Genomic DNA, 20,722 nt, shown 5'->3' on the forward strand with positions numbered 1-20,722 from the left:
TTTTTTTCTACTTCCTTCCTCTTCCCCTTCTTCTGTTTTTACTCTTAGCCACTTATTATTTAGTTGTTTTTCTTGTTCTTGTTGTAATTCACACCTGTGTAAAAGACTACTACCTGTGTTGTTGGCCTGCTTGCAAATGGGCTTGTGTTGTTCTTCTTCTTATTGTTGTTTTTGTTGTTCTTACTGCAGCATTTATCCGTTCTTTTTTCACTCACAGCAATAATAAGAATAATTAAATTTACCACAAACCAATGTTTTATTTTTTAAAAATAACTTTACAATTAAAACAAATAAAACCACAAAAATTACACTTCACCAGCCATTAACAATAATCTTGTTGACCATTCACAATAAGCACTCTCTACTGCCTCTACTGTGTGTATGTGTGTGTTTCCTTTATCCTTTTTTTCTTTCTTTTTTCACTTGAAGTATAAATCTCTTCTTTTTTCTTCCTTGTTTTGAAGGTTGAAGGTTACAATAAAAGAAAAAATCAATATTCTCAGCTTATTGTGGTCTTTTTTTCTTGAAAACCTTAATTGATTTATTGCAATAAAGTATTTAATTTGTATTTATTTATTTTTTGGTTAAAGTAAAGTTTGTTTTTTAATTATTTTTCACACTTCATTTTTTTAACAATCTCTTATGGTATATTCTGGTGTTGCATTTACTCTGCTGTGCTTGTGTACTGGAATAGAATAGTTTTTCCACACACCAGTTTTCCACCAACAGCAAAATGTTGTTGGTGTGTTGTGATTTTGATTGGCCAAAAAACAGTGCTGCCAATTGATGGGTTTCATGGAAAAACGTCAAAATCATGCAACAAATGTTTCTAGAAAAGGGATTTTTGTAAGAAAATATTTTAAATGCCAAAAAGATAGGGGGGAAATGTCATTTGAGTTTATTGTAAATTATATTATTTAATTATATTATTTTATGTCTCCAGTTTTCTATAAATAAATTTGTATAAAATTTGTATAAAAAATGACAACAAACTAGTATCACTGTTAAATCAATGTTGGCAACTCTAATTCTCCCTTTGCATGACGATTGTGATAAATTGAAAAAAAAACGAAACAAAAATAACAAAAAATTTTGTTAATTATAGTATTTTTTATTTATCATTTTAGCTTAGCAATGTCAATTGATAATTGGCAACTCTATTCTCCGTTTGGCATCACAATTGTGATTGGCAACTATAAATGCGTTATTTAAGTGACAGTTAAATGACGTAAATTAAGAAAACAATTAAAAAAGGGGTCGAACTTTTATACGCCCCAACAAGGCCTATAAAGAAGTTCGTCCAGGGAGACCAGCTAGATATCAGATGCCTCTTAAGTTTGCTGTCAAAATCCATTATTTCTTCCATATTATCTTTCCATTATGAAAACGTAAACAAAGTCCAAATTTTTGACATTAGACTTGAGAAAAAAACCATTCGGCTGAAAAAAAGTTGATCTACAACGATAATTTTAGTAGGTCGGATTTTACACAGAATTAGAATTTAAAATAGCAAATTACAACCGATTCGTTTGAAAAATTTAACAAAAATTCAAAAAATTCGGAATATTTGGAGGTAGTCTTATATGGAGGCTATCCTAAAAAGTGGACCTATATCGATAATTTTTGGTAAGGAGATTTGATATCCAATAAAAATCTGGAAAAAGTCTCCAAAATATATGGAAAATATTTGGAGGTAGTACTATATGGAGGCTATCCTAAAAAGTGGACCGATATCGATGATTTTTGGTCAGGAGATTTGCTATCCAATAAGAATTCAAAATACCAAATTACAACCGATTCGGCTTGAAAACGTGTTCAAAAATACCGAATATTGGGGGACTCTTATATGGGGGCTACCCCGAAACGTGGGTCAATATTTTTTTGGTACGGAGATGTGTTATACATGTTGCATGTGGCTGCATTATTTTTTATAAAAAAACCGGCAGCAATTCTTATCGATGTGTTTCGTGGCTGCCGGTCTAGGAGAAATAAGCCGGATGTGGTAGGCTATGAAGTTGGCTGCATGTAAACAGTGTTGCTAAGATGGAATAATGAAATGAATCATGAATTGTAGTTAGTGGATGCGGTCACGTAACGTGCATGAAATGCAACACTGCGTGAGCGTAATAGGTTTGGATGTAGCATAAAACAGACATAAATAAATGTCGGAAAATTGTGCGAAAAATGAAAAGGAGGGAAAATCATGCTTGGGTTTCGGCCGTATAAAAGGAGCAAATGAGAGAAAATCGCCATAGTTTTTTTTTGTGTCAACCTTAAATCCAATTGGATTTTTTTTCCCAAAAAATAACATCAAAAATCAACAAAAAAAATCTAATTGGAAATAAAAAGAATATATATATTTTTTCTTCAAAGTTTATTGTGGTGTTATGTGTACAAACATATGTTGTGCGTATGCAAAAATGTAAGCATGTTGTTTAATGTGTTTGTTTTTTGTCGCTTCAATGTCCTGTTTTTTTTTGTGTTTCATTAAAGTTAAACGCCAATAAAAATCTGCACACCGCCGAAGAAACTGACCCCTCCCAAATATCTGCGTGGAGGAGGTCAGATACAATTTTGAAGAATATTCTGAAGAAGATTTTTGAAGACGTTGTGAAGACAGCTGGAAAAAGCCTCGAAAACGGCCATAAAACAGCCTTTATACATTGCCAAAAATCCCAATTGAATTCCGTATGGAAGGGAAGATGAAAATCCTGGTGATACTTGGTGATTTGCTCTGTCGCTGGTAATGAACCCCTACAATAAAGAAACCAGAAAAATATATATTAATTAAATGGAAACCAGGTAAAAAAATATTAATATAATACATACCGAGTGATGATAATGCTGGAATGATAAAATTACCAGTTTCCCTATGCAAATGAGAAAACCTGAAATGATAAAAAAGATGAAAAAACGTTAATATAAATTTTACAAAAAAATAAGACACAAAAGCTATAAAAAAGACAAAAAAATATAATTAAAACAAGAATATATGTTAGTATAAGTTGTGAATGTTAGTAGTTAGTTTAGTATTAAGGAATTTTTAATGATTATTATATTTTTGTGAGGATTTTTAACTTCTTTTATTAACTGGTGAGCTAGATTACCACATTTCTACGTGGAGCAAGTATTTGAATAATTTTGCGGATGAAATTTAACCGCCTACGTCACCACTAACAGAGCTCTCTTAGGTAGGTGTAGTTGTCCAAAGTGGCCTAAGTTGGCAGTGTAAAATGCCCTATGTCAAAGTGCTGGTAATCGACGAATTGATTCACACTGAGAGAAAAGGAGTTAGGAGTTCGTAAATTGACATGTTTTTCGACCTTTATGTTTTAGATTAAGTTCAAAATGTCAATAAATGATTTTTATGTTTGATTTTATGTTATTAGAAATTATGTTGTGTTAAGTTTTCTTTGTGAGAGAGGGAATTAGGTGTAAGTTTCGTGAGGTAAGTGTGTGTGGAATTTGGGGCCCTTTTAAATATAAAATTTCGTCAATTGGACTAAAGGGTCAAGGATGGGCGGGCATAGTGGAGGAGCACTAAACCAAGCTCCCTCGTCATAGGTGTATGTTGTGTTTGTTTATGTTTTTGTGTTTTGTATGATCCAAAAATTTCTAGTTGTTCGTTCCCTAGGGTTGATGGTGGCAAGGGTTGAGAACTCCCCTGATCGAAAAGTGTTCCCAACTGAGCTAGTGCGAACCCCGCCATAACGCCGCATTAGGTTTAGAACGTAACAATATGGCGCCCAAAGGTGATTCTTAGAACATAACAATATGGCGCCCAACATAATTCGAAAAAAATCAGCATCCGAAGCTCCGTACATCAATATGGCGCCTAGGATGACACCTAAAATATGTGCAATAAAACCTAAGCACTGTGCAATAGCCTATAGGGGGCAATAGATTAAAATGAAAGATCGCATTTTTAATTAGCTAACGGATATTGCATCCACTTTTTATATTTAGAATAAACTGTGTTAAATGTGCAATATTTAGTTTAGAGAATTAAAAATTAGGATATTTCATTCCATCATTAGGGTCAAGTGCAATAGCTTTTTGTTCGTTTAATGTAACAAAGATTGTATTGTTTTATGACCTGTGTTTTATGTGTTTCTGTTTGTTTGTAAAGTAGCAGCAATAGGATTTAGGTTAGCAGTGGACGAAATTACAATATCTGCTATGACTATGAGAGCCATAGACTGTATTGACGATCTAGTCCGTAAATGAGATCTCTTTTCTTCGATGTGTTAGAAAACTGCCATACTGCTACCCAAAACGGAAATTATGTCCATTTAAATGTTTGTAAATGTCCAATATATTTAATCAATACATCATGACGACCTAATAAGGCCACTTTATTATGAAAATGTTTTTTGTTTACAAATAAACAATATCCCACACACAATCTCACGTTAGCTGAAAATACTCCTAGAACCTCTCGTTTGTGTTTTAAAATATGTTTATCTATTTAGTGTTGTTCTAATTGTTTGTACCCTTATGTTTTTTATTTAACCTATATATTTTAAATCTAATTATACTTTAACGATTACGTAGATTAAGTGTTCATCTCTTTATGTTTTGATTGTTTTTACTATAAAAAAATTATAAAAGTATCACAAATTTTAAATATCGCTATCTAATGAGCGCAAGTAACGCAGGGAAAAATAGAAGAAAAAGAAATAGATCGCTAGTGTTTGATCATAGCAGAACGTCTATTCCTTCTGCAAAGCCCAAGACCAAGAAAACGGAAAAGGGCTACAAAAATGCCAAATGTCAATAATAACGCCGACCGAGCAATAAGGGATTTATCAGGGCCGATTGACACCCCAATCCTGGCACTAGCACAACCTATGGCGTTTTGCATCCAAATATACCTCATCCAAATATCCAAAAACTCTCAACACCAATCCCAATCACCAACAGATTAACACCCCGCATAATCAAATTACAACTCAACAATAGCTCATTAATATCCCAACCAAGAAAACAATAATAATATGATGAATGTTTACAATATTCAAACTCGAATAACCCACAGATTGAACTGGAAAAACTTCAGGGAAAACCCCTTGGCAATTTTCACACGAAGGATATAAAAGCATAATAAAAGGATTAAAAATAAATCTGTGATATAACAACATAAGTGCAATATTTATTAATAAAATGTCTGTGGTGTAGTCCATTTTTTAATCAATGTTGTATTTGTTGTAATTATATCAAAAGATTTTATTTTCTATTTCTTTTTTTTATTTATATCCAAGTGTATAATATCCAAAGGCAATATATTGAGAAGATCGTGCAATAGATATAAACATATATAACAAAGTGCAATAACAACATCTGTGATACCAAAAATCCTTAGTGCAATATAGGTTAATTAAATTAGTTCGTGAATGTCCCAATTTATTAATCTATGTTACAATGGACTTTTGTCCCAAATAGTGTTATTCACTTAGTTGTAATGTTATGACTGAAGCAAGGAAATTTTCTCAATAGCCCGGCTGAATGAGACTACAGGGCGTGGGAGTTCCCCACGTTGGGCTCACAACACACAAATTCAATTATAATATTATTGCCACCATCTCATATGTTCCTAGAATGCAACAAAACCATAAAAAAATCTGATTGAAAAATACCAAGGGTAAGCATATCCTTTCATTGGAAACGTAATAAAATTACATCTCCAAACCAACATTATAAATTAGCAACCAAGAGCCTGCCACACAAAAATGTCTTCCACAAACATTGAGATCTCATCATCCATATCTTTCTACCTGAGCTGACTATACAGCCCAAGAAAATAGAGAATTTGTTCGTCAATACAATAATCATTAACTATAAAATATAATAACACATTGTCGTTACAAATTAAAAACCACATCATATACACCATATAAATTAATTCATATTTCATAAAAAAGTTGGCCGTCTTAAATTTTTTTCCCTTTTTGAGGTATATGTTTTTTTTAAAGTATGGCAAATTGTAATGGTAGAGTAATTTTATATACCACATCCTTTTATAAATCTTCCATTAATACCACAGTTCAAAAATATTCACCAACAATTTATCTATTTTTTGTTGCATATAGCTTTGGAGCAAGCTAGTAAAACAATATTTCATACACAATCAATATATTTTTCACTCATATCCTTGTGCCGAATTATGTACCAGATTTTCTGAATAAACAAATTGTAAATCGCATGAGAAGACCTTTTAGATATTTAACGAGGAAATTACGCTCCAGGTATATGGTGATGGCGCACACACAAATTTTTTAGCAACCTAACCAAATATTTACGATTTTATATTATTATTTATACCTATCCTCAAACCACAATTTCACCATTATAAATAATTTCAAAACATTATATTATATTGTCCGTCCGCACTAGAAAATTATATTGTCCGTCCGCACTAGAAAATTATTTGTCCGTCCGCACTAAAGAAAATATACAATGATCAACTTACCTGAATAGGAGTTGCACTCCAAACGAACCTTTCATCCATAATCCACAATAACCGGCAAATTATGTTTTCTTTGTAAATAATTCAGCATGCATATGATGTTAATGTATTTTGAATTTATTGTTATTGTATTGTGTTAATGTATCCATGGGTGTCTGTCTGCTTCCACTGTGGTACCTAAAGGGATTGAAAACAATGTAATTAGTAAATAATAACAACATCAATGTAAGATGGACCTGAAACTATTATAAATTGGAAAAAAAGGTTATATTAGCAGTCTTTTGAATAATAATGAAATATGAAGTTTAAAGAATATGTTCTCTCTATATATAAATATCAATGCAGTCAATATAAACAGGTCACACATACTCCCCAACAAACATTTCCATTTACAAAAGCAATCATTCTCAAATATAAAATCATCCACCACTCGTATACAAAGATTTCCAATAAATATGCATTGGGTTTGGTTTATTGGGTTTCCTTTCAGGTATATTCATTAAAAGGAAAAATCTAATTCACAACTCTCGTGTATGTACGCATATCCAATTATTTTCCATCTTAAACAATGTTTATTTCTACTGCATTTATCAGTAAAATTATGCCGCGGGTCAGCCACATAATCACAAAGAATTAAAATCACTTCTTCCATATTAAGATTCACATATTCATTAACCCACAAAAAAAACACCATCTTCCACAGCCGAAAACAATCAGCAATGAGAAACCACTCACCTAATACTCTTAATTTCAAAAGTGCCAGGAATATTTATAATTGCATGGGCATCATAAAAGGGTATTTTCCAACACCCATCCTCAATAAATAACCTTGTTGTTATATGGCTGTAGCAATTACACACATGGGTACACCAATCAACACCAATTTCACCAGCCACAATTCTGTAAAAAGAAACAAAAAATGTTAATTATCAAGTATCCAATAAGAAAAAAATAAATCTGTTACCTCTTTTTTCTGTTATTTATCTGGGCATCATCTACGCACAAGCCTATGGATTGTCCCAATTTTTCTTATTGGAATACGGCAACGTACAATGATGCTGACTGCAAGAATGAATACACAGCATATGCATCTCAATGAAAGATGAAGGGTGTGAATGGCAGGTATGTGTGTGTTAGCACACACAAAGTCATACATATGTATGCGACCGACGCTAAATTTTTGGCGTACACTACACACACACTTACGTATATACGCGTCCACCGCTACTTTTTGCATACATGCAAACACATATCCCATAATGAAAATTTTCCATTCATTTATTTTGCGTTTTACCTGAAACAAAAATATAAAAAAATTAATATTCTTGCTGTTTTTAGGGTAATTATGATGTGTATGCTTACCTGTATTGCGCTGCAATGCCTCCACTTAGCACTCCCATTGAACCTCGTGGCCACCAGGAACTTGAGGGCTGGTTGGTCAGCCATCCACTTTTATGACCATCTTACAGGTAGTCTTTTATTGGGTAGTCACTTTATTGCAGAAGTCATGCACATCACCATATCCATGGAAATCAATGGATATGGCGAAGTTTTGTTGCATGTGGCTGCATTATTTTTTATAAAAAAACCGGCAGCAATTCTTATCGATGTGTTTCGTGGCTGCCGGTCTAGGAGAAATAAGCCGGATGTGGTAGGCTATGAAGTTGGCTGCATGTAAACAGTGTTGCTAAGATGGAATAATGAAATGAATCATGAATTGTAGTTAGTGGATGCGGTCACGTAACGTGCATGAAATGCAACACTGCGTGAGCGTAATAGGTTTGGATGTAGCATAAAACAGACATAAATAAATGTCGGAAAATTGTGCGAAAAATGAAAAGGAGGGAAAATCATGCTTGGGTTTCGGCCGTATAAAAGGAGCAAATGAGAGAAAATCGCCATAGTTTTTTTTTGTGTCAACCTTAAATCCAATTGGATTTTTTTTCCCAAAAAATAACATCAAAAATCAACAAAAAAAATCTAATTGGAAATAAAAAGAATATATATATTTTTTCTTCAAAGTTTATTGTGGTGTTATGTGTACAAACATATGTTGTGCGTATGCAAAAATGTAAGCATGTTGTTTAATGTGTTTGTTTTTTGTCGCTTCAATGTCCTGTTTTTTTTTGTGTTTCATTAAAGTTAAACGCCAATAAAAATCTGCACACCGCCGAAGAAACTGACCCCTCCCAAATATCTGCGTGGAGGAGGTCAGATACAATTTTGAAGAATATTCTGAAGAAGATTTTTGAAGACGTTGTGAAGACAGCTGGAAAAAGCCTCGAAAACGGCCATAAAACAGCCTTTATACATTGCCAAAAATCCCAATTGAATTCCGTATGGAAGGGAAGATGAAAATCCTGGTGATACTTGGTGATTTGCTCTGTCGCTGGTAATGAACCCCTAAAATAAAGAAATCAGAAAAGAATATATTTGATCGTTGGAAACCAGGTAAAAAAATATTAATATAATACATACCGAGTGATGATAATGCTGGAATGATAAAATTACCAGTTTCCCTATGCAAATGAGAAAACCTGAAATGATAAAAAAGATGAAAAAACGTTAATATAAATTTTACAAAAAAATAAGACACAAAAGCTATAAAAAAGACAAAAAAATATAATTAAAACAAGAATATATGTTAGTATAAGTTGTGAATGTTAGTAGTTAGTTTAGTATTAAGGAATTTTTAATGATTATTATATTTTTGTGAGGATTTTTAACTTCTTTTATTAACTGGTGAGCTAGATTACCACATTTCTACGTGGAGCAAGTATTTGAATAATTTTGCGGATGAAATTTAACCGCCTACGTCACCACTAACAGAGCTCTCTTAGGTAGGTGTAGTTGTCCAAAGTGGCCTAAGTTGGCAGTGTAAAATGCCCTATGTCAAAGTGCTGGTAATCGACGAATTGATTCACACTGAGAGAAAAGGAGTTAGGAGTTCGTAAATTGACATGTTTTTCGACCTTTATGTTTTAGATTAAGTTCAAAATGTCAATAAATGATTTTTATGTTTGATTTTATGTTATTAGAAATTATGTTGTGTTAAGTTTTCTTTGTGAGAGAGGGAATTAGGTGTAAGTTTCGTGAGGTAAGTGTGTGTGGAATTTGGGGCCCTTTTAAATATAAAATTTCGTCAATTGGACTAAAGGGTCAAGGATGGGCGGGCATAGTGGAGGAGCACTAAACCAAGCTCCCTCGTCATAGGTGTATGTTGTGTTTGTTTATGTTTTTGTGTTTTGTATGATCCAAAAATTTCTAGTTGTTCGTTCCCTAGGGTTGATGGTGGCAAGGGTTGAGAACTCCCCTGATCGAAAAGTGTTCCCAACTGAGCTAGTGCGAACCCCGCCATAACGCCGCATTAGGTTTAGAACGTAACATACAATGAGAACACAAAATACTAAATTACAGCCACTTGTGTTTAAAAACGTGTTCAAAATCGCAAAAATACCAAATATTGGGGGTACTCTTTTATGGGCGCTACCCTGAAATGTGGGTCAATATTAATAATTTGGGGTAGCGCGATTATACACCCCATAAGAATACAAAATACCAAATTACAGCGAATTTGGCCCAATTCAAAATTGGCAAACAAAAAAAAAAAAAAACGAATATAGAGGGACAAATTTTTCCGTATAATAATTCATATGGTTGGCAACCGTGCACATCGAGTTCCTTTGACAGTTAAGGGCTAAGCAGAATGCTCGCGTTGAGCCATCCGTTGCGTTATGTGTTATCGAAAATACAACAAACCCAAGGAAACGATAACACAAACGCTCGAAGTTGATGTGCGCTGCGCTTCGGAGTTAAATATATTTTAACTTCTTGCGTGCGTTAACGCGATAACAAAAAACGCTCAACGCGAACATTCTGTTTAGCCCTTTAATCGAGACATCAGCTGTGCCAAATGGACTACCTATTTATTGTGCCATGGCTGTTTTATTGTGCAGGCATTGAATCTTGGTCGAAAGAGTTTTCACTTAGTCACCGATGCTGCTGCAGGCACAATCCCTGTCTGTGATCTCGTCTTTGCCTCCCTTTTTAATACTACACAGTGTTATCCATTTGCCGTAGCCTTAGAAGAGGTCCCGTCTGAAGTAGTCATTGTACGCGAGTTAAAGGGCTAAGCAGAATGCTGGCGTTGAGCCATCCGTCGTTATGTTATCGAAAATACAACAACCACAAGGAAACAATATACGTTTGTGTTATCGTTTCCTTGTGGTTGTTGTATTTTCGATAATATATAACGCGACGGATGGATCAACGCGAGCATTCTGCTTAGCCCGTTAGGAATTCGATCGTTCGGAAGTTCCTCAAAAGCTTCTTAAAACTTCCTCACGAACTATATGTAATTCTCGATCCAGCTGATTTGCTTCTCGCCGTATATACGTATAGTTGGCAATAGAGAATTGCCTTCCGACACGTCTTCTCATCGAATGATTGAATTTAATTTACAATAAAACAACAATAATTATATATATTTCCTATAATTTTTCCAACTCCTTCAATGATTTCACTTTCCTATGCAACGTTTTACGCCAAACGCTTAACGTTGAACACTATCATTGTAATTAATCTCATCATATTCTCAGGAGATTTTTGACATTTGCCAATTGTGAGGGGGAAATTTTTTTGCCAAACGCCGGCAATTTAGTGGGGCAACACTTTGCCCACTTTTATTTTTAGTAATGCTTTTTGTACAAAAACCATATTATTATTGTGTGTTTATTTATTTAATTTGATAAAACAATAAAATAACAATCATAATTTTATATATTTCTTATATTTATTCCAACTTCTTCAATGAATACTTCATTTCCCCACGCAACGTTTTACGCCAAACGCTCAACGTTAAACACTGTCATTGTAATCTATCCCCACTCAGGAGATTTTTGACGTTTGTCAATTGTGTGAAGGGGAAATTTGTTTGCCAAACGCCGGCAATTTAGTGGGGCAACACTTTGCCAAAAAAAATTCTTACGCAATTTTAACAAAAACAAAAAAACAACCGCTATTCTAACGCGCTGCCGGCAATTGCACGTGAAGTTGCATAAAAGAGAAAAGTTGAAAACCAGGCGATTTAATTGCAATTTAACTTGCTGTTGGCATTTATAATCAGGTAAATTAAGCACAAAACAAGAGAAAAAGAAAATGTCATTCCTAGGGGCAACACTGGCACGATGCGTCAAGATGACAGCTGGTGCTGGCGCGTCGCGGCCAATCACAGCTTCGTTCATGACAACTGGAATCAAATCGGCTCAGTTGCAATTTGGATTTCTCAGTGTACGCAATTTCGCTAGTAAAGGAAAAATGGGTTTACCTCGTGTCTTCTTTGATATGACCGCTGATGGTCAGCCATTGGGCCGCATTGTTATGGAGGTAAGAGAGAAGCAAAGATAATAATTTCTTTTAAATTATTTATGCATTTCAATTATGTTGGGGCTTTTTTAATGCAATAGAAGTTATGAAAAAAAGTAGAAAATATTGTGATATTAAAGAAGGATAAAAATGTGTGTTTGCATGTATGTGTGTTTGTTAATAGGAATACCAGAGTAAAAAAGGAATTTCAAGTATTTGCTTTGCAGTAAAGAATAAAAAAATACCACTCAGGAAGAAGTGAGGTTAGAATGAGGCGTCATAGTGCTACTTTTTTTTGCAATGAAGAATTTGTTCAGTTACTTGCAGTTTGGTGAAAAAAAAAATTGCAAAAAACGACACGCCGCCTTCGTTGTTGGTGTGCAGAGTGTGTTTGTCATAAAGTGTGAACAACGTGTATGTAGAAGAAGAAAAAGCTGACTTGTGTTCTGTGGCTGTGTTGGAAGTAGAGAAGTAAGAACGAAAAAAAAACATGATTAACCCAAAAGGATGCGCATGTGTTGGTCGTTCGGTTTGTTGGTTTGGCGTGAACGAACCGATGACATATCCAACGACGTCTCATTGTAATAGAAAACGTGAGAATTTCACGACAATGGGATTGTGGACGGACAATTATCTCTTTACTTGGTGGCTTGTTGTTGTTATTTTTTTTTTTCTTATTAGCAGCAGTAGGAACCTTGATGATTTATTGTAAATCTAGTAGCCATGGGAGTATGAGCAGGAGGGCGAGGGACACATGCCCAAAAATAAAATTTTGTCTATTAAAAAAAATATTGCACAGCAGATATCAATCATTTGATGGCTTGCCGGCCGGCGGCGGGAATTTTTGTTGATGTCATGTTATCTCTCCCTCTCTTTCGATTTAGTAGCGCTTGTCATTTCATGTTTGGGAGGTTATTTTTCTCTTATTGGTGTTGGTGTGTAAAGAGTTTCTTGTTGCTGCTTGCTTTTTCTTTTTTTTGTATAATAGCTTTTATTTCAAGAATAGCAAAATCAAACTTGCTGCTTATTTTAATCAAGCTGGCAGGCAATTTCTTCTGGAATTTTTTCCCCTCTTGTTTCCCGCCACCTCGTGTGTTTATTGTTTGCACACCTATTTCATCGTCCATATATGTGTGTGTGAATGTGTTTGTTTCAGCGGCGTTCTCAGCCACAGCGCTGTTTTTTAATACAACAGCAACAACGACGACGGCGTTTTGGAATATTCCATTTTATTCTTTGGTTTATAAAAAATGTGATAAACTTTAATTTATAAAAAAAAGAATTAGCATTTGTTTTAAAAACAATAACAACAACAATTAATAGTGGTTTTATTTTGTTTGGGCAAAGAAAAACATGTTTTTCCCCCTTTGCCTGATTTTTTTTGCACACACATGCCAAAGCAAATGACCAGCAATGACCTTGAGTTTAAGCGCATGAGTTGTAATAGCACACTAACACCACCACCACACAATGCATAAAGAAAATCTATTGCAAAAAAATTAACTGGAAACTATTTTTTCCTTCCATATATTATTTATTAAATACTTTAAAATTGATTGTTATTTAGTACTTTGCAATTCTTATTGTCATATATATCCCCATTGTAACTAATCATGGCTCTCTGAGTAAGAATGATCATTCACAATGGTTGTTATTCTCATGCCCAGGCTTTTGACAGCCATCCAGCCAGCATGCATGAAAGCAAGCAGGCAGACAATATACAACAACAACATTGTACACTAGTGTCACAGGCTTTTGACAGCCAGCATGCATGAAATCACAGGCAGACAATATACAACACCACTGTACACTAGTGTCACAATCAATGTAAAAGGGTAAAAGGGGATAAGTGACGATATGGAATGTAAAGAAGATAAGAAAAGGAAAAAGGAGATATTAAGGAAGGAAATACCAAACTAAGGGGAAGTATTATTGCAAGAATTGTAATAAAAGCATACAATTTAAATGGAACTTTATAAAAAAATATATAATAGTAATATTTTTGCAGGTTAGGTTAGAATGAGAAGTAAAAAAATTGTAATGTAAAACTAGCAAAATCCAAATCCACAAAATAAAGAAAGGCATAGAAAGAGAGAAGATATGTATAAGACGGCAATAACAATTAGGGAAGTATTATTTTAGGTACAAAAAAGTTTAAAGAAATTAAAAAAAAATCAATAATGAAATTACCACCATTTTACAGGTATAGAGGAAATGTAATAAATTTGGAATTCATTAATAGAATTTGAGATCAGTTGACTGTCTATATGAATTTATATTGGCAAATGTGTATAGGGAGAACATATGCAAATGAAACAAGGGGAATACCAAATAGAGAAGTATTATTGTGAGGAAGAAAACATATTAATGGAATATTTAATAAAATTATTAATGAAATTATTTTTACAGGTTAGAATAATTGAAAGAGAGGACACAAATGAAAAGTTGTAAATTTGAGAATATACATTTCAAGATTCCATATAAGAAAAAACGCAGAAAGAATGAAATCTCCGGCTTTTTTTTTTGAGTTTCTTATATCCGATATCTACTGTATTTGGTAGATCATCAGCATGATAAATAGATAATTTGGGGATAAAATTTCCCGAAGAAAGTCAGCAGCACTGTATCGAAAATTATAGAAACTCAGCTTTAAGGTGTTGTCTACCTAAAGATGAATTATTGAAGGTCATGTTATGTAAAGAAGCAATGTAGGCAAAGAGGGAATACACTAACTAATGTAGTAAATATTGTGTGATTAGAATTGAAGAAGAAATATTGAAAAAAAAAATTAATGAAATTATTTTTACCGATTATGATATTGATGAGGCAACCGAAGGAGTTATAAATTTGAGAATATTATTTCAAGACAGTCTCCAAAAAATTTTATGTCCTGGATCATTATTTAAATTTTCTTTGGATTCAAGATCAGCACTGTAGAATGTAAGCCCTAAAGATGAATTATAGAAAGGAATGGTATAGAAAGAACAGATGTAGAATAGGAAGAACTAGTGGAGTATTTTTTGTCTGAATAGTGTTGAACCAGAAATATTGAATAATAATGAAATATTTTTTTCATAGGTTTAAATATGAAGTATTAAGGATACCATATCAAAACTTGTTTTTTTGAAAATATTCAGTGAAGCCTTAAGCGTCGTTTGACGAAAATTGAAATTTTTTGGATTCAAGGTCAGTACTGTAGAATTTAAGCTCTAAAGATGAATTATAGAAAGGAATGGTATAGAAAGAAGAGATGTAGAATAAGAAAAGGGAAACAACAACTAGTGGTGGAGTATCAACAATATATAAAATCAACAATATATAAACGTGTAGAATATTAAATAGGAAAGTATTAATTTTATAATAAGGAGATTTCAGTACATTTTTAAATATATTTGCATTGTAGGCTTAAGTCACCGCAAGTCTCTATAAAATTTTCACCATAAGAAATCTTAGGAGCCATTAATGAATTATTTTTTGAATTTTAAAATCTCCGCATAGAGAATGCGAAAAAACATGGCATGTAATTGAGTCTCTCAATCTGAATATCTCTTACATAACATATAACTTCGTCGTGATCAATCTCCCTACATAACATATAACTTCGTCGTGATCAGAATTCCAAGACCTCCCAGTCCAGCTCATATATTCATCTTATGCCGCACTACTACTTATGATGAGAATTAAAAAAAAAAATTCGAAGCTTTTTCATTGGTTTTGAAAATAATTAAACCTACGGAACATTGGAGGTACTTATATCGTCAAATCGCCTATCGCCCATAATAAGGAGTTAAATATCCTTCTATTGTGAGATGGTTTAATTTTCTCTCATACATAGAGACAGTCGTTGTTATTGTACTGTGTTCTTACTCAATGGACTGAAATGTGACAGTCGTTGGAAATTATTTATTTTTTTAATATCAAAATCAATCATCCCAATCAATGTCCACCACACAACTCCAAATATCGGTCACAAAACCAGTGGCGACTTTTTTTATGATACACTTTCTAAATAATCTACTAAAACAATAATCTATGTAATGTGAGAATAGCTATTTTTTTTTTAATCTACCCCACATCCCTTCTAATAATTCCTTTTATTATTTTCTTTTTTTGTTATGAGATAAGAGAAAAGCAAATTCTTATCGTGGTTTCCTTTATTTTTATTATCAGCAAAAAATATTGTTTCACCTTTTACTTCTATAAAACAAGTGTAAAAATAAATGTAATAATGGGAACATATATGGTGGGGGCCTGTGCGTTACTATTATCAGTTTTGTTGTTTTCCAAATTTTTTTTCCAATTTTTTTTCTTTCTGATAAGCAATATTACTGCCCCTTGGCAACATAATATTTCTAAGTAGGAGCAGATGGTCATTAAAATTTGTTTTTTCGGAATACATTTTTTTGTTTTCGATTTTTTTCCTATACGAAATAAATTGTTTTCAAATTTTTTCTATACGAAATAAATTGTTTTCAAATTTTTTTCTATAAGAAATAAATTGTTTTCGATTTTTTTTTCTATACGAAAAAAATTGTTTTCGATTACTATCCCTTGATGTTTATTACAATAAAAACAAAATTGCTAAGTTGTAAATGTCATGCCACAGTTGTCTGTGACAGGGTCACACCCATGTGACCTAAAAGCCAGATTAATATAGCCAAATTATAGATTCAGTACTTTGCCTGCCCGCCTATAATTTCCAACTTATAAATGTTTAAAAAGGAAAAAAAAAACGTTAAATATTTAATTGTGACACACGAAACTATTTGTTTATTGCCAGAAGATAACAAAATAAAAAGAAATGTGGAAGGAAAGTAGACCACGGACCGACCACCCACAATGTAGCCAGCCAACTTTTACCAGACATCCACCCACATTAAATGTATAAAATAAAATAAAAAAACACAAGATGAGAGATAGAGGTTGGGAGTCGTTTTAAACAAATGCAGGACAACGTTGATTGGCATGTCATTGCCTGCTGCTATCTGTGAGATAGATGGCTGGAAACGCAATCCGCTAAGGCCAAATTACCTTAACTGTCATTGGTTGGACTACTAATTGGACAAGTTATGCACCAATTTTAGGTAATTGTGTGTAAGGCTACTATTGGGTTTTGAAACTATTAGATTTCGTTTTCAAATTCAAAAAATAAATAATGGCAATGGAATGCATGTGTGTGTGTGGCTTTATACATTGACTACTCTATTTTGTAATGGCAGGCTGACAGGTCGATTAATTACAAAATGGAAGGTCATATTCCGGGCGTTTTATTGAAATAAACTCCTCCAATATTTGTCCTTTTTGATGATATGATGAGAGGGGACAATAACAAATGACGACAATCACAAGGCTATCAGATTGAAACAAATTTGATTAATGGTGGTTTACATATTCCAACGAATATTGCTATTTTTTTACAATATTCATTATTTCAATTTATTATTTAAATCAAACAACATATTTAAATTTATTAAATCATACATATATATTGCAATTGTTGAGTTGTTGATATAATAATCCCCTGATAAACCCCTCCTCCACAATTTCGGATAACAGAACTTGTTTTAAAAATGACCAATACACCCAACCACCATCAATACTACTCTCTCTGATGTCATAACTATAAACAGAAAAAAATAACACACCTATGAGAAATAATAAATTAGTAACCAAATGTGTAGAGATTTGAAATAATGATTCATTTTCTCAAGCCATCCAAGTGTATGTGTGTGTGTGTTCTAATTAAAGTCGTTCGATTTTTTTTTTTATTATTTTTGTTAATTACCTAGGCTAGTGGATAAGAGACGAGAGAAATTGTTTAGCACAACAAGAATTGTTTATTGTGCAAGGTGAAATAAATATTTCGGATTTTTCAGATGTTTTTTACCGACAAAAAAAATGTTTTTTTTTTTTAATTTTATCTATAAGAAAACAATTTTTTTTTTGTTTACCGAATTTTTTTTATGCGAAAAAATTGGTTATCTTTTTTTTTGTGCGAAAAAAATTGGTTATCGATTTTTTTATGCGAAAAAAATTGGTTACCGACTTTTTTTCTATACGAACAAATTATTTTCGAATTTTTTTCTATACAAATTTTTTAAAATTTTATTTAAAAAAATCCAATGTTATTTTTTTCCCTTAAACAATCGAAGAAAAACAAAAACGTTTAGAAAATTCGAAAACATTATTTTATTTGCATTAAAAATTCGAAAACATTTTTTTTCACATAAACAAATTCTAAAAAATATCGTATAGAAAAATATTAAAATTTTTTTTATCCGAAAAGAAATCGAACAGAATTTTTTTTTCATATAAAAATACAAAAATATTTTTTTCGTATTGGTATTTGATAAAATTATGGAAAAATTTCGATTTTTTTTTATTTTTCGATTTTGTTTTATTTTTCGAAACTTATTTATTATTTGAAAATTTTTTTTATTTTTCGATTTTTTTTTATTTTTCGAATTTTCTTTTTATTATTCGATTTTTTTTATTATTCGAAATTTGTTGTATTTTTCGTATAGAAACCAATTTTTCGTTTCGTAAAGAAAAACATTTTGAAAATAATTTTTTAATAATAATTTTTTATAAAAAAAAAAATCGGAAAAAAATCTATAGAAAAATATTCTAATTTCTTTTACCTGGAAAAAATATTGAAAAGAAGTTTTATACGAAAAAAAATATGTTCAAATTTGTTTCTATTCGAAAAAAAATTTTTTTCTTATATAAAAAAATCGAAAATAATTTTTTCCTACGGAAAAAAATCGAAATTATTTTTTTTTAAAAAAAAAAAAAATGTTTTTCGAAAATATTTGTTTGTGCAGAAAAAAATGTAAAACAATGTATTTTCATATAGAAAAAAATCGGTATAATTTATTTTTCGTATAGAAAAACATCAAAACCATTTTTTTCGTAGAGAAAAAATTCGATTCGTATAGAAAAAAAATTGAAAACAATTTTTTCGTATAGAAAACAATTTTTTTTTGTATAAAAACGAAATATAAATATATAAATAATCAAAGCATTTTTTTGTAAGAAAAAAATCGAAAATAATTTTTATCTCGTATAGAAAAAAATTCGAATATAATTTTTTTCTTATTGAGAATTAAAATTTTTTTAAAAATAGATAAAAAAATCAAAACTATTTCTTTTTTGTGAAGGAAAAAATTTAAAAAATTTCTTCATATTTGAAATATTTTTTATTGAAATCAAAACATTTTTTTTGTAAAAAAAATTGAAAATATTTCTTTCGTTTAGAAAAAAATCGAAAAGAATTTTTATTTGAAAATATTTTTTCTAAAAATAGTTTTTTTTTTCGAAATGCCTACAGTTTTTGTATTTTTTTTCTTATTATCTCTCAAGGCCACACATGCCATCATTAGCATTTGTATTTGTAATAGAATTGATAGATTTTATTGATTTTTATTTAGTTTGACCACACACACACAATCAAAAAAACTTATTTTTATTACATTGTATCCATTTTACCTCTCCTCTTCCATCCTTATTCCTTACAACAACAATGAACCCAAACAACCAATCAAACACCCATCCACCCATCCAATTTGTGGTCTGCCGCTGCCTTACCACCCACCCACAGTTACGATGTGATATTGTACCCAAAACTGTTGAAAATTTCCGTGCCCTATGTACGGGCGAAAAGGGTTTCGGCTATAAGGGCTGTACATTTCATCGTATAATACCGGATTTTATGTGCCAGGGTGGTGATTTTACCGCGCACAATGGTACCGGTGGCAAATCGATTTATGGCGGTAAATTTGAAGATGAAAATTTCACCCTGCAGCATGAGGGTCCCGGCATATTGTCGATGGCCAACTCGGGACCCAACACAAATGGTTCGCAATTTTTCATTTGTACCGCCAAGACACCGTGGCTCGATGGGCGGCATGTTGTCTTTGGCCGTGTCATTGAAGGTTTGGAGGTTGTGCGAAAAATGGATGAATTGGGTCGGCGAAATGGGACGCCCAGCAAGAAAGTTGTCATTGCCGATTGTGGACAGTGTGATGTTGTGTGAAGATGGAGGAGGACGGGATGAGAGGAGTAAAAGGATTGAATATGCAATTTGTTTTGTACATATCAGAATTTAAATGAATTATAGATGGCTTGAATTTTTATTTTTTTTTTTTAATAATAAAAAAGATTTGAATTTTTAAAAATTTATGGAAATTTTTTGTGGTTCTGAACTTCTTGAGCAAATACTTTGAAAATTCCTTTAGCTTTTATTTTTAGAATATATCTGTGTTTGTGTAAATGTGTGTGTATTGCTACTAACCTCCTAGAGAACCCAAAAATATTTTAGCCATATTCTAACCCTGCACACATACATACCAACATACCCCCTCCCCTCCCAGCCCATCATACCACATTAACAGCATCTCTAATCATGTCTCTTCATGTTTTTTTGTTTTCGTTTTTGTTTCTTTTCCCCCGTACAGCTCCGCAGCGATGTTGTTCCCAAGACCGCTGAGAATTTCCGTGCTCTCTGCACCGGCGAAAAGGGTTTCGGCTACAAGGGCTCCTGTTTCCATCGTGTCATTCCCAATTTCATGTGCCAGGGCGGTGATTTCACAAACCACAACGGCACTGGCGGTAAATCCATCTATGGCAACAAGTTCGCCGATGAGAACTTCACCCTAAAGCACACCGGTCCCGGCATCTTGTCCATGGCCAATGCTGGCCCCAACACCAATGGCTCCCAATTCTTCATTTGTACCGTGAAGACCGCTTGGTTGGATAACAAACATGTTGTGTTCGGCCAGGTTGTCGATGGCATGGATGTGGTCAAGCAAATCGAATCGTATGGCTCGCAATCGGGCAAGACCAGCAAGAAGATTGTTGTGGCCGATTGTGGTGCATTGTAAACAAAGAACC

At 32.6% G+C, this 20,722-nt stretch overlaps 1 protein-coding gene across 1 annotated transcript; it reads left to right on the forward strand.

Moving 5' to 3' along the window:
* Positions 1-11,705: 11,705 nt before the first annotated feature.
* Positions 11,706-20,722, forward strand: LOC133330292 (peptidyl-prolyl cis-trans isomerase). Its single transcript, XM_061538743.1, has 2 exons — positions 11,706-11,851; positions 20,287-20,722. Exons 1-2 carry the CDS (start codon positions 11,708-11,710, stop codon positions 20,710-20,712), a joined length of 570 nt encoding a protein of 189 aa, XP_061394727.1. The 5' UTR covers positions 11,706-11,707; the 3' UTR covers positions 20,713-20,722.

This window comes from Musca vetustissima, unplaced genomic scaffold, assembly GCF_032173495.1.
Source record: "Musca vetustissima isolate MV318-11 ecotype Yass unplaced genomic scaffold, APGP_CSIRO_Mvet_v1 utg189827, whole genome shotgun sequence".
Classification (NCBI taxonomy): Eukaryota; Metazoa; Arthropoda; class Insecta; order Diptera; family Muscidae; genus Musca; species Musca vetustissima.